The following is a 15,168-nucleotide window of genomic DNA, read 5'->3' as shown; positions in this document are numbered from 1 at the left end:
ATAAACCTATAGGGAATATAGACACTTTTAACGCTCAAAACAACACCGGAGCGAACTGTACATCTGTAGGCCTACGGTTCTTACTGCAGAGTCATATTCCACGGTGTGTTTGTGTGTGTGCGCGCGCACTCGCGTTATATAAAACACATAATTCTTTCCACGTGTCTCGTAATAAGCAAACGTAGGCCCCTGGAGACGGGCGCAAATCGATTTGAATGTAAATTGCAGCCTTCATAGGTCAGAGTCGTCCTCCATAAAACACCACAGATCCTGATTGGGCCGTACTCCGCGCGCACTTACACCATGCTCTCATTCAACATGAGCATTCCTCTTTCAGTGGATTTCGATCATCCCGAAGACTACTTAATTTTTATCTTCCACATTCTATTTGCAACTAGTGTTGTCCTCCTCGCGGGCTCAGTTGTAGTTGGAATCTTGAAAACGAAGAACCTTCGACTTCAAAACAGATTTATTTTCATGCTCAACACCAGCATTAGCGACACACTAACTGGGTTCTCCGTGTATTATCTTGGTCTATTTGACGTAGAGGAGGGATACCCGTCGAGGAACAGTACCCTTTACGTTCTGCCTACTCTTCTTGGAGTAAATATCCTCACATTTCTATTTGCGCAAATTGACCGCTATTTCGCCGTTTGCCATCCTTTCTTCTACTGCCGCTACATTAAGCGACCGATTGTCGTTGGGATTTGTGTGTTTTGCTGGTTGGACACATATCTTTTATTAATAGTGAAAAGTGTCGTCCCTGTTTCAAAAGCTGCACAAATAAATGCATTTAGCGTTTTGAGCATACAGATAATTGTGCTCACTAAAGTGCTCATGACTATAAAGTTGTATGTAATTGCCAGGTATCAGCTTGCACGAGACCCGCCAAGCGCCGAAAGGGAGAACAAGAAGGAATCGCTGAGGATAATAATATTTGTTGTCATATGTTTCTTAACGCTGTGGTGCCCCTCCTTCGTCAACATTATTGTGAAACAGGTGACAGTGCACGGTATTAGATTCAGGAACGAAGCCACGAACCTCTTTGCTATTATGGCGCGATTTAACGCGCTTACAACTCCGGCCGTGTACGTCTGGGGAAGCCCCGCGCTGCGCGAGGCCGTGAAGGATACTGTCTGGGGGAGAGTGTGTCCAACGCGGAAAGCAAGGTAGTCTTAATTTATCAATTTATCTATCTTAATTTATCTTTAGCACGGCTAGTACATCGTTACTTGCGGACCAGTGTCCAAGCATACGAGACCCGAAACCTTCTGTCTTTTCTTTCTCACTGCAGGTCCAATATTCAGCACGGAGGCGGCGAGAAGCGTCGACAAAAAACGCGCGTATCGCGGGAGAAAATACCGTGAAGCTTGGAGGAAGCAGCAGAGTCACCAAAACGAAGAGGTCTTTGTTCATATTCCATGTAAAACTCTTCCACTGTTTAAAATAAGTTAATAAAAGGTCCCCTCCTATTTGCATTTTACATGCTCCCATTCGGTCATATTAACAGTCAACACATTGTCAGTTTTCACAGTTATGCAGGTGACGCTCAATTATACATTTCCGTTGAGCCAAACGACCCAAATGCCCTGTGCTTCTCGGCCAGTTGCTTGGCTTCTGTCAATCAATGGATGAGTGACAGTTGTTTGAAATTAAATGAGGAAGAGACAAAGATATTTTTAATTGGACCCAAATCTAACACGGACACTCTTCTTAATAGACTCAGGGACCTTGCTCACCAGATTAAATCAGAAGTAAAAAAGCCGTGGTGTAATTTTAGACTCTGATTTGAGTTTTAAAGCCCATATTTGCAAAGTGACCAAGACGGCATTCTTTCACTTGAGAAACATGACCACAGGACGGCCGTTATTATCACGACAGGATGCTGAGAAATTAATTCATGCTTTAATTTCTAGTATGCTGCATTGTTGTAATACCCCACACACTGGCCTTTCATAAAAGTCAACAGAGATACCGCAACTTATTCAGACTTCCAACAAAAACCTGGACAAGAGACAATATTCTCCTGTTTTAGTTTCCCTACATTGGCTCCCTATTTATTTTAGAATTGATTAGAAGGTCCTTTTACTCATATACAAAGCTCGTATTGGTATACCTCCTTCTTAAATCCCTGACTCCTCAACATTTTATCGCCCAGCACGGGCCCCCAGGTCCTTTGATGCCGGTCTTTTAAATGTGCCCAGTGCATCACACACAAAGAAAGCGGAGAATCCGCGTTTGCCCACTGAGCCCCTGAGCTGTGGACCCCCCCACCCAAGGATGTGAGACAAGCGGACTCGGTGGGGACATTTAAAGGCAAACTTAAAACCTGCCTATTAACTTCAGCTTTTAAATGATCTTTTTGTTATTTTATCATTGTTTTCTAAATATTTTAAGATGTTTTCCCATTTTTACTTGTGCTTATTTTTTCTGTGCTGAGTGTGTATTTTTATTTTCACATGCTTTCAATTTTATTATTTATTTTATATCCTTTTTGTTTATCTATTTTTATTTTATTATTATTTTATAATACTCTACACTATAAGCACTTTGAGCTGCATCTCTGTATGGAAGGTGGTACACAAATACAGTTTTACTATTATACCACTTTACCAGGAAAAATGTGTGTATGTTGTGTGTATGTACATGCATATGTGCGTGTGAACTGTGTATGTGTATGTATTTGTGTGTGTGTGTGTGTGTGTGTTAGGTTCGGTTACCTCACCCACCCCAATTCCCCTAGGAGCATGGACAGGTGTCCCTTATTTATTTGTGAAACAAATAAGTGAGAAGCATAAAAAATAGAGGCTGAAAAATGCGGAGAGTTGGTTTGCCCTGAGACCTGAAATCCATTTATTAAACAGATGAAGACACAGACTACTGCGTGAGCCGTGCACGAGCTAAATCTCACAGCACCGTTAGGCTTTGTCAAATTTTAAATCGATGAGGAAATGTGGGCACCATTAGACTAACTCCTGACGTTATGAGCTCATAATTAGTGGCTCATTAGTTGTGGTTTTTTTTTTTTTTTTTTTTTTGCTGAATCAAATGAATGATCATCTGTGTATCTAGTAATTATTCAGTGGACAAACAAGTAGCATGAAAATGATAATTTTAGGCATATTTTAAACGCAATCAAAATGCAAGGCAACCTGCTGACGCAGAAACATTAACATCTGTTTGCGCTGTCCGTGGTACAGAAATAATTTATCCTGTAATACCCGCCAAGTCAGAAGTTGAAAGCTGAAAGTCTAATTATGATTGATAACATTTGTTTACTTGACTACAAAAATCCATGTTAAATTTTACATTCTCTTAACATGGTATGAAATAAATTCACAGGGAAAGAAGTCTGACCATATTTATTATAGCTACTTATGTACATCTTGACCTGTGTGCTCTCTAAGGTGCTGACAGAAGCGGTCAGTAACTTCACCTGGCAGCCAAGTTAGCAAAACCTCCGAAGGCTCCTCTACGTCGCATGTGCAGTATCCAGGCGCGGCCTAAAGTAATCCCGCATCAATAAATCTCTGACGAGATCGCCTATAATCAGATGAATTCAGATCCCAAGAGATCATCCTATTATCTGAAATAAAACAGCGTGGATCTTCTTCACGTAGTCACAACACGCACAGCACCATAAGTTGCGCCATGCTCCCATTCAACGGCACCATTCCCCTCTCAGTTGGCTTTGATCGCCCTGAAGACTACTTCATTTTTCTGTTCCATATTGTTTTTGCTACTAGTGCGGTCCTCCTCGCAGGCTCAGTAGTAGTTGGAATCTTGAGCACGAAGAGTCTTCGACGACAGAACAGATTTATTTTCATGCTCAACACCAGCATTTGCGACACTCTGATCGGGTTCTCCGTTTATTATCTCGGTCTGTTCGATGTGCAGGAAGGATTCCCCTCAAGGAACGGTACATACTACATTCTACCTTCACTTCTTGGAGTAAATATCCTTACGTTTCTGTTTGCACAGATTGACCGCTATTTCGCGATTTGTCACCCGTTCTTTTACTGTCGATTTGTTACACGACCGGTTATCATCGCAATTTGTGTGTTTTGCTGGTTTGTCACTTATCTCACAAACGCGCTGCAAAACACTGTCCCCGTTTCAAAAGCTGCACAAATAGGCGCAATTAGCATTATGGCGTTACAGGCTGTAGTCATCACTAAAATTTTAATGACTATAAGGTTGTATGTAATTGCCAGATATCAGCTTGCACGAGACCCGCCGAGCGCCGAGAAGGAGAACAAGAAGGAGTCACTGAGAATCGTTATATTCGTAGTCGTGTGTTTCTTAACGTTGTGGGGTCCCTCCTTCGTCAACATTATTGTGAAGCAGACGACATTTAAAGGCTTATGGTTCAGGAACGAAGGAACGAACCTCTTTGCCATTATGGCGCGATTTAACGCGCTTAGCACACCTTCTGTGTACGTCTGGGGAAGCCCCGCGCTGCGCGAAGCTTTGAAGAACACCGTCTGGGGGAGAGTGTGTCCAAAGCGGAAAAGAAGGTAGAGTGAGTTCACGGCGGCGTCGTCGTCATTTACAGCGTTTTGTCAGAACGCAAAGGGTAGCTTGTTGTCTTTGTCTTTACAATGCAGAATCAGTTGTGATCACGGATGCAGGAGCGATCGTCGGCAGAAAATACCAAGTATATCGAGAGGGAAAATACCATGAAAATCTGGATGAAACAGCAGCCCTACCAAGTCGGCCTTTGAACCAATACCATATGAGCTATGTGAACTTTTTAAAGTAGCAATATTCGGGGTTTTCCATTAATGAAATAGTACGATGCCCTGCATTTATATTAGCGCATTTTTTCAGCAAATACTGCACAAAGCGCTTAATAGTGAATGCCTCTCATTCTGCCAGCCATTCCGCTCACACCAATGGCGAAGAGCAGCCATGCAAGGCGCCAATCAGCTCGTGGGGAGCAACCGGCATTAGGTTGGGTGTCTTGCTCAAGGACAAGTAAACACACCCAAAAGGCGGGGATAGACTACCGCTCTAATGTAAAAGCTTAAGTACTGCGAAATGCATGCTTACACCCACCTGTATATTTGTCGTCTCGTGAAAAGTGTTAAGGTCGTGATACACAATGGCATGGGGACGGAAACCGTAACCGAAAACAACCAATAAACGTGACATTTAAAAAGTGACATGGCTGAGTCTGGGGAGGCTGTAGACTAGAGGAGCAGCGGTGTTTTGGAGGAGCTGCAGGGGTTCATACATTAATGAGTCAAAAGTCAAAACTCAAAAATCTATATTCATATATGCATAGTTTCATAGAAATGTATTCAGACCACACGGTTAAAATGTTTGAAACCTCCAAAATTAGTGGCGACTATGCTGTCACCCGTTCAGATGCCTTGAAACAAATAATTCAGTCTTTCGAAAACTCCCAAAAACTCTGCTTGCCAATTTGATGGTTTGCTTTGCAGCAGTAACTTCAGTGTAGATAGTTATTGAGCTAAGGGTGAATTCACACCATGTGAGAGTCTTCTGTGTGTGGGAAAGACCCCCAGCATTGTGCTGAATAAAAACACATCTTGCGCTGCTGAAAGAGTGATACTGAAGCTAAAGAGACGGATGTGCACCTCTGTACACCCTGCTGTAACGCTGCTTAACCGTTTCCCATCTCCTCAACAGATACACAGAAAACAACTCTAACAAAACTATCCCTAACCCTGGCCCACCAGTCCATGCTCCTCAGTGGAATTACTGCATAATGTTTGTTAAAATTGTGTAAATTTCTGAAATTGTAAAACTGTCTTTCTGCATGCTTGTCTGCTTGTCAAATTCTTGTAATGGTGCATGTCTATGTTTGTTTGTTCTTTTGTATTGTTGAAACTCTGTTTAATTCTAAATACCAATATGAATAAATTTGTTTAAAAAACTGTTATTGATTGAAATGCCCTGTAAAATACAATGAAAATGGATGTAAAAGACCCTGAACTGCCACTCACTGCAATGTCAATGTAACTCCTTACATTGAGTGTGTATTTTTATTTTATTATTATTTTATAATTCTCTACACTATAAGCACTTTGAGCTGCATCTCTGTATGGAAGGTGGTACACAAATACAGTTTTACTATTATTATTATTATTATTATTATTATTGTATTCACTAGCCTTTATTTTTAGGGTTCCACATATCTGGAGACTGTGACTTTTAGTCATTGGACTGCGATCATAAAAAATATTAAATATCAGCGAAACATCTTCAGAAGGAGAACTGATCCAAGAGAATAAATTATCGTTGTAAATAATTTGGAACTCTGTGAACCACAGTCATTTGTTTTTTCACAGTTGTCCCCGGACTACTGTGATGTCCTGCTCAACATTTATGGGGAAATCAATGCCTTGCTTCATTCTAAAAATAACGTTTCCTGTCATTACTTGATACCATTAGGCACATGGAGATGGTGAACAATGTATCCTTCATCTACGTCCTGGTAAAAACATATGTAAATACATGTAAAATCATTATCTATTTCTCGGTACTGTTACAGTGCACATGTCCAAGTTTGTGCTGGAAACCTTACTTTTGAATTCTCAGAATTTCCAAATGATCAGGAAACAGAAAAAGAACACATTGATAATGAAGCAAAACAGCAAACTGTACTTTGAGTTATGATCAAACAAGTTATGATCCAAAAGCACACAAATACCACTTTACCAGGGAAAATGTGTGTATGTTGTGTGTATGTACATGTATATGTGCGTGTGAATCTGTGTATGTGTATGTATTTGTGTGTGTGTGTGTTTGCATGTGTGTTAGGTTCGGTTACCTCACCCACCCCAATTCCCCTAGGAGCATGGACAGGTGTCCCTTATTTATTTGTGAAACAGGTAAGATAAGTGAGAAGCATAAAAAATAGAGGCTGAAAAATGCGGAGAGTTGGTTTGCTCTGAGACCTGAAAACCATTTATTAAACAGATGAAGACACAGACTACTGCGTGAGCCGTGCACGAGCTAAATCTCACAGCACCGTTAGGCTTTGTCAAATTTTAAATCGATGAGGAAATGTGGGCACCATTAGACTAACTCCTGACCTTATGAGCTCATAATTAGTGGCTCATTAGTTGTCGTTTTTTTTTTGTTGCTGAATCAAATGAATGATCATCTGTGTATCTAGTAATTATTCAGTGGACACTGCTGTGACTAATTTATTTCAACAAGTAGCATGAAAATGATAATTTTAGGCATATTTTAAACGCAATCAAAATGCAAGGCAACCTGCTGACGCAGAAACATTAACAGCTGTTTGCGCTGTCCGTGGTACAGAAATAATTTATCCTGTAATACTCGCCAAGTCAGAAGTTGAAAGCTGAAAGTCTAATTATGATTGATCACATTTGTTTACTTGACTACAAAAATGATAAAATTTACATTCTCTTAACATGGCATGAAACAAATTCACAGGGAAAGAAGTCTGGCCATATTTATTATAGCTACTTATGTACATTTTGTCCTGTGTGCTCTCTAAGGTGCTGACAGAAGCGGTCAGTAACTTCACCTGGCAGCCAAGTTAGCAAAACCTCCGAAGGCTCCTCTACGTCGCATGTGCAGTATCCAGACGCGGCCTAAAGTAATTTCCCATCAATAAATCTCTGACGAGATCGCCTATAATCAGATGAATTCAGATCCCTAGAGATCATCCTATTATCTGAAATAAAACAGCGTGGATCTTCTTCACGTAGTCACAACACGCACAGCACCATAAGTTGCGCCATGCCCCCATTCAACGGCACCATTCCCCTCTCAGTTGCCTTTGATCGCCCTGAAGACTACTTCATTTTTCTGTTCCATATTGTTTTTGCTACTAGTGCGGTCCTCCTCGCGGGCTCAGTAGTAGTTGGAATCTTGAGCACGAAGAGTCTTCGAGGACAGAACAGATTTATTTTCATGCTCAACACCAGCATTTGCGACACTCTGGTCGGGTTCTCCGTTTATTATCTCGGTCTGTTCGATGTGCAGGAAGGATTCCCCTCAAGGAACGGTACATACTACATTCTACCTTCACTTCTTGGAGTAAATATCCTTACGTTTCTGTTTGCACAGATTGACCGCTATTTCGCGATTTGTCACCCGTTCTTTTACTGTCGATACGTTACACGACCGGTTATCATCGCAATTTGTATGTTTTGCTGGTTTGTCACTTATCTCATAAACGCGCTGCAAAACACTGTCCCCGTTTCAAAAGCTGCACAAATAGGCGCAATTAGCATTATGGCGTTACAGGCTGTAGTCATCACTAAAATTTTAATGACTATAAGGTTGTATGTAATTGCCAGATATCAGCTTGCACGAGACCCGCCGAGCGCCGAGAAGGAGAACAAGAAGGAGTCACTGAGAATCGTAATATTCGTAGTCATGTGTTTCTTAACGTTGTGGGGTCCCTCCTTCGTCAATATTATTGTGAAGCAGACGACATTTAAAGGCGTATGGTTCAGGAACGAAGGAACGAACCTCTTTGCCATTATGGCGCGATTTAACGCGCTTAGCACGCCTTCTGTGTACGTCTGGGGAAGCCCCGCGCTGCGCGAGGCTTTGAAGAACACCGTCTGGGGGAGAGTGTGTCCAAAGCGGAAAAGAAGGTAGAGTGAGTTCACGGCGGCGTCGTCGTCATTTACAGCGTTTTGTCAGAACGCAAAGGTTAGCTTGTTGTCTTTGTCTTTACAATGCAGAATAAGTTGTGATCACGGATGCAGGAGCGATCGTCGGCAGAAAATACCAAGTATATCGAGAGGGAAAATACCATGAAAATCTGGATGAAACAGCAGCCCTACCAAGTCGGCCTTTGAACCAATACCATATGAGCTATGTGGACTTTTTAAAGTAGCAATATTCAGGTTTTTCCATTAATGAAATAGTACGATGACCTGCATTTATATTAGCGCATTTTTTCAGCAAATACTGCACAAAGCGCTTAATAGTGAATGCCTCTCATTCTGCCAGCCATTCCGCTCACACCAATGGCGAAGAGCAGCCATGCAAGGCGCCAACCAGCTCGTGGGGAGCAACCGGCATTAGGCTGGGTGTCTTGCTCAAGGACAAGTCAACACACCCAAAAGGCGGGGATAGACTACCGCCTAATGTAAAAGCTTAAGTACCGCGAAATGCATGCTTACACCCACCTGTATATTTGTCGTCTCGTGAAAAGTGTTAAGGTCGTGATACACAATGGCATGGGGACGGAAACGGTAACCGAAAACAACCATGATTATGATTTGTTGGAATATTATCTTCAAAGGGGAAAATTATCAATAAAAGATGCTTTAACATTCTTTTTAATGGCTGTTCCAAATTATCTCCATTTTGGGGAATTATGTACGGCGATACGTTTCAGATGCAGAAGTATGGGAAATATTTACTTTAAGTAGGTTTACTTGGCCTTAATGTATGATGAAACAATGGGACATGCCTAAAGATAGTTTTTTGTAACATAACATAACATAACATAACATAACATAACATAACATAACATAACATAACATAACATAACATAACATAAAACATAACAGATAAACTGTTGTTTTCACCGTGTATCTGAATGACTGACTCCTTATATCGCTTTACCGAAACTGAATCCCTGGTTCTCTAATAAAATAACGTTCACAGGACCCGCGAGCCATAAACTTTCCATTTCATTGTCAGATGAGGTTTCAAAAAAGGAACAGTTTTCATTTTTAAGTCCCTTTTGTGATTTCCATTCTTGTTATTATGATTATTCGCAATTATGGGCATTTAAGTTCATTATTTGTATTACTGTTAACCGTATGTAAGTCTGATTGCTATTTTAACAATTCATTATTCATTTGTACATTTCTTCATTAGTTTTCGTTAAAAAACTTTTTTCTCAATTTACTTTGCATAATTATATATGGAATGTGCATTCAAGCTTATTTATTATTATTATTATCAGAAACTGAAAACTCGACTGAAGGCAGTAGCTGTTCCTAAATGGTAATGGTAAATGGACTGCATTTATATAGCGCTTTTATTCGAAGCACTTTACAATTGATGCCTCTCATTCACCCATTCACAGACACACACAGACAGACAGACACACACACACTCACACCAACGGTGAAAGGCTGCCATGCAAGGTACCAATCAGCTCGTTGGGAGCAATTAGAGGTTAAGTGTCTTGCTCAGGGACACTTCGACGGGCGGGGATCGAACCAAAAACCCTCCGACTGCCAGACAAACGCTCTTACCTCCTGAGCTATGTCGCCCGCTACAAACATATTTGGAAAAATATTTGGCACGACAACAAATCATCGCATTTACAAGCACCGGCGCGTTTCCACACATCATTTGCTTGCGTATACAACTAAGAAAACGAGGCGACATAGGTCAGGAGGTAAGAGCGGTTGTCTGGCAGTCGGAGGGTTGCCGGTTCGATCCCAGGCCGTGGGCGTGTCGAAGTGTCCCTGAGCAAGGGACTGAGCAATTGTCCCTGAGCAATTGCTCCCAACGAGCTGATTGGTACCTTGCATGGCAGCCTTTCACCGTTGGTGTGAGAGTGTGTGTGTGTGTGTGTGTGTGTGTGAATGGGTCAATGAGATGAATCAATTGTAAAACGCTTCGGCTAAAAGCGCTATATAAATGCAGTCCATTTACCATGATTGCCGGTCCAATTTTTTAGTGCGCTGTCCATTGTTCTGAACACCACGACTGCAGGACGATCTTTTCTATGCGGTTCACGGCTAAATTAGAGGGCACGTTTTTTTTGTACATTAAAAAAAAAAAAAATTGCACAATCGTACCGTACAGCCAGAGGAAAATTAATTTCTAAATACTAAATGTAACTTCAAACTAATAGATATGTTTATGGGATTCAGTGTCATCGCCGTATCTCACATTGGATGACACTCCTTTTCAGCATGTGCTATATTGTGAAGATATGTATTTTTTAACATCACACTTATCAAATATTATACCTGCTGAGTTGAGTAACTGGTCGAGTTAACTGGACAAACTTATTTAATTGGTCATTTCAGCACCGAAACAAGGAGAGCCCACAGATCCTGCGGTTCATCGTGACCAATAAGCTTCCTGCTTGTGTCCAGATTTTTTAATGTCCAAATGCAGGACTGGTGGCTGTTTACTGCATACGGATGAAAACGGCACAATTTCCTCTCGCTGTTTGTTGTATTTTGAGATGCAAAAACGGGTTCATACTTCACAGCTTGATGATCAGAATACATTCTATCCCGGAGAGCAGTGAATGCTGTTTAAAAAAAAAAAGAAAAAGAAAAGATACGGGTATAATAAAGAAATTCCATGTTTAGAAAATATTTTTTCTATGATTATTTTCATGATGCTGCCCAGGAAAAGTCTAAATAAATATTCACCGAAGATCATGTTTAGATCAGAACTAAATATTCATGTTTAGATCAGAACTAAAACCTGACAGGTGATGTGTAGCTTTAAACCAGAGTACATTTACACAACCTAATCAATAAGTAAAGATCAGCACTCATTGGCCGTCAGTACAAAGTTGGAACAATTATAACCACAAGTGTGGGGTTTTAATAATGGCAAATCAGTCAACGTTTAGCTAATTGAAACGAAGAAGTAGCTGTTCCGAAAAATACATGTCAAAGGATGCATTCACGTGAAACAGTGGATTTTTTGTTTTTCGAATGCAAACCACATTGTCAGCGTTCATTAAATCAAAATTTAAATATTGAAGCAAATAAATAAATAAATATGATTATGATTATTAGATTATTGTCACATGTGACCTCCTGTGTGGTGACTAATATTGGCAATTAAGTTTTTCAATTCATGATGGCAATAAAGCATCATGAATTGAAAAACAATTTTAAAAAAAGTTTTCATTGCAAAGACTGATTTCGTGGAGTCTTTTTATGTATTTCTCGCTTGAATGATATTTCAACAGACTCGGCTCCAAAGACTCATCGCCCCGGAGACCGTCACCTACTGACAGGTAAGCAAAACTGAGCCTCAAGAGGTTGGAACGGATCCGCAATAAAAATACGACTCTGATCGTGCATTGCACGCAGACTGAACCCAAGCATCGCCTTTAAAAACACCATGCTCTCATTCAACGGCTCCATTCCCCTCTCAGTTCACTTTGATCGCCCTGAAGACTACTTCATTTTTCTGTTCCATATCATTTTCGCCACTAGTGCGGTCCTGCTCGCGGGCTCAGTGGCTATTGCAATCTCGATCACGAAGAGTCTTCGACGTCAGAACAGATTTATTTTCATGCTCAATACCAGCATTAGCGACACTCTTGTCGGATTCTCTGCGTATTATCTCGGTCTGTTTGACGTACAGGAAGGATTCCCGTCGAGGAACGGTACATATTACATTCTACCTACACTTCTTGGAGTAAATGTTTTTACTTTCCTCTTCGCGCAGTTTGACCGCTACGTCGCGGTTTGCTATCCCTTCTTTTACGACCGATACATCGTGCAACCGGTAGCAGTTGGAGCTTGTGTGTACAGCTGGGTTCACTCGTATTCAATATTATTAGTAATGAACGTCGTCCCCGTTTCAATAGCCGCACGAATAAGCGCATTTAGCATTGTAGCCTTACAGGTTGTAGTCATCACTAAAATTATAATGACCATAAAGTTGTATGTAATTGCCAGGTATCAGCTTGCACGAAGCCCGCCGAGCGCTGACAAGGAGAACAAGAAGGAATCGCTGAGGATAATAGTATTTGTAGTCATAACCTTCTTAACGCTGTGGGGTCCCTCGTTCGTCAATATTATTGTAAGGCAGCAAACGTTTCGCGGCATTATATTTAGAAATGAAGCCACGAACCTCTTTGCCATTATGGCGCGATTTAACGCGCTTGCAACGCCCGCTGTGTACGTCTGGGGAAGCCCCGCGCTGCGCGAGGCTTTGAAGAACACCGTCTGGGGGAGAGTGTGTCCAAAGCGGAAAAGAAGGTAGAGTGAACTCAGCGCGTTACACAGCAAAGTGATCAGTTTGAAGTCAACTACGCATGTCAGATGATAGAATATATTTTAGCCTTGTCACGTATCCATCATACATCTATCATACGACCAGTTTGATAGGCGTATAATAGGCGTGTATCAATTGCAGTCATTTAAAGCCATTTAGAGTTGAATTAGCACTGAAAAGATTAGCTAATTATAGGCCTACCTAAACCAGCCAAATAATGTTTAGTTCTTTAGATTGTCAAAATTTGTATCCTCGGGATTTTGTCGGTTCGCAACACGTATTTTTCTTCTTCTTTTGATGTAATTGGTTTCAGAGATATACATAACTTCAATTTATCCGGAATGCTATTTAACTAAATATTTTCTGGCGAAGTACTTTTCAAAAGGGAGTGTTTTGGGTGGTAAAAAATAAGAACTTCGTAAACACGCTTTTCACCAATATTCCCCAAGCTGTGTGTCAATATGTACATTGCAATCACTTACAATCACAGTAACGTTTTGTGTTCTCTGGAAAGCCGTTCGTCATTTGCAGCTTATTCTCTGTTCAATGCAGAATCGAGTTTGCCGGATGCAGGAGCGAACATCGACAGGAAACATCAAGCATCTCGAGAGGGAAAATACAAGGACAATCTGGAGAGAATGTTAATAATCCATAACGCAGTGCTCATCAACATCTCATCTGAAGTTTTTCTATTTTTCAAAGTAATTTGTGTTTTTTTCGGGAACGACGCTCACAGCAATGCAATTTCCTACAGCGACATGTGTCGATACAAACACGTGTATATCGATTTATTTTTGTTTCAGTGGCATAACAGTAATGACACACACTTGCTTTGAACCTCTGTGTTCGTTGTAATATTATACAGAATACATTATATAAATAAATGTAATGCACTTATGTCCATAGGTTTGCTTGCATTTATATTTTAGGGATCTACAGGTCTTGACCTCGAGAAACGCATTAGAGGAATTTTATACTCAGAAAATGATCGTCAAAAAAGTGAAAACAATATAAAAAGAAGTAAAGCAATCCTACCGCAGAACTATACTGTCCAAGAAACTTTTCAACTTTGGCCTGATATTGTAACTTTAAAACATATTGCGGTAAAAAAAAGTCAGAATATTTTTGAATTTGAATTTTTGTGAAATGTATTCTTCAAGTAGGGGCGAGCGGGGAAATAAGTAACGGTTTTCGTATTTGGCTCAATTCTGAAAATATTACCAGAGATAGATGAATCATATTTTGGAGATAGATAGATATTACCAGAGATAGATGAATCACCCCTTGGCTATGATTACACACTACAATGAATTTTCTGGGACACACCATTCACTAGCAATCTGACCGAAAGTACCGTGAGTGAAATGGTGCATTTAACCCCGAGATTGGGGTAAAAACGAACGGGACGCGGGGCGCACCTAACAGTCTTAACGGCTTTAAAGCTTACCACAAGTGCAGGCAATTCAATACAGTTCCACGTTGCATGATACAAACATTCTTTAACTTATTCATTGATTACATTTATAGGTTTTTTGCGGCCTACCTATATCGGTGAAAATCTACCACAAGACTGCACATTATTCTCCAGTTCCCGTCTAATGCCTGTTCGAATCAAACAGCAGTATCGGTCGATGTCACATGTCACCACGTAGCCTAAAGTTAAAATTCAGTTAAATAAATGTACGAGGATCCGGTTTGAGTTGAAGCAATCCAATCAAATGGTTAATTAATAGTCTACTAACAACAGACTAACCAATCCGTTTGGTTTAACCCCGCATCTTTAAACCGAACAAGCATATCCTTTAAACTCTATGCTTGTTTGTTTTCACCAAAAAATAGATATTTTAGAACTATTTTAAAAATAAAATGTTATTTTATTTTCTGGAGACAGAAAATTGATTTTATTCTGTCTCCAGCCAAATGTTTTTCATTACACACTACAATATGGATAGGCTGTTTAAAGAAATTCAGTTTGACATCCACACAAAAACATAACGCCCGTTCCGTCAGTAAGTTCTCACCTACCACTACCATTGGTAGTTTCAAACAATGATATTACTTCCAAATCCATAAGTACGATTTTTTTTCATTTTTTAACCAAGTTCCTTTGAAGAAGTCATACTTTTAAAATTCCATTCCCATTCCTGTTTTATGGTTATATGCAATTATCGGTATTTAAATCCATTATTTGTATAACTGCAGCCGACT

General features: G+C 40.4%; 5 protein-coding genes across 6 annotated transcripts in view; 4 read left to right on the top strand and 1 right to left on the bottom strand.

Annotated features, from left to right (window-relative positions):
• The window catches only part of LOC135264558 (hypermethylated in cancer 2 protein-like), a 51,771-nt gene that overhangs the window by 25,666 nt on the left and 10,937 nt on the right, over window positions 1-15,168 (bottom strand). The window lies entirely within an intron of this gene.
• On the top strand, window positions 144-2,453 carry LOC135264561 (G-protein coupled receptor 183-like). Its single transcript, XM_064353275.1, has 2 exons — window positions 144-1,169; window positions 1,295-2,453. Exons 1-2 carry the CDS (start codon window positions 304-306, stop codon window positions 1,365-1,367), a joined length of 939 nt encoding a protein of 312 aa, XP_064209345.1. The 5' UTR covers window positions 144-303; the 3' UTR covers window positions 1,368-2,453.
• On the top strand, window positions 3,652-5,630 carry LOC135233807 (trace amine-associated receptor 7e-like). The gene has a single exon (XM_064297724.1). The coding sequence runs from the start codon at window positions 3,652-3,654 to the stop codon at window positions 4,519-4,521; it is 870 nt and encodes a 289-aa protein (XP_064153794.1). The 3' UTR covers window positions 4,522-5,630.
• LOC135233809 (trace amine-associated receptor 7e-like) lies at window positions 7,741-8,638 on the top strand. The gene has a single exon (XM_064297725.1). It carries the CDS (start codon window positions 7,744-7,746, stop codon window positions 8,611-8,613), a length of 870 nt encoding a protein of 289 aa, XP_064153795.1. The 5' UTR covers window positions 7,741-7,743; the 3' UTR covers window positions 8,614-8,638.
• LOC135233806 (trace amine-associated receptor 2-like) lies at window positions 11,999-14,709 on the top strand. Its single transcript, XM_064297723.1, has 2 exons — window positions 11,999-12,944; window positions 13,513-14,709. Exons 1-2 carry the CDS (start codon window positions 12,079-12,081, stop codon window positions 13,613-13,615), a joined length of 969 nt encoding a protein of 322 aa, XP_064153793.1. The 5' UTR covers window positions 11,999-12,078; the 3' UTR covers window positions 13,616-14,709.

This window comes from Anguilla rostrata, chromosome 10 (genome assembly GCF_018555375.3).
Source record: "Anguilla rostrata isolate EN2019 chromosome 10, ASM1855537v3, whole genome shotgun sequence".
In the NCBI taxonomy this organism is placed as follows: domain Eukaryota; kingdom Metazoa; phylum Chordata; class Actinopteri; order Anguilliformes; family Anguillidae; genus Anguilla; species Anguilla rostrata.
The sequence above is the reverse complement of the archived record's forward strand: the minus strand, read 5'-3'. Positions and strand labels throughout refer to the sequence as shown.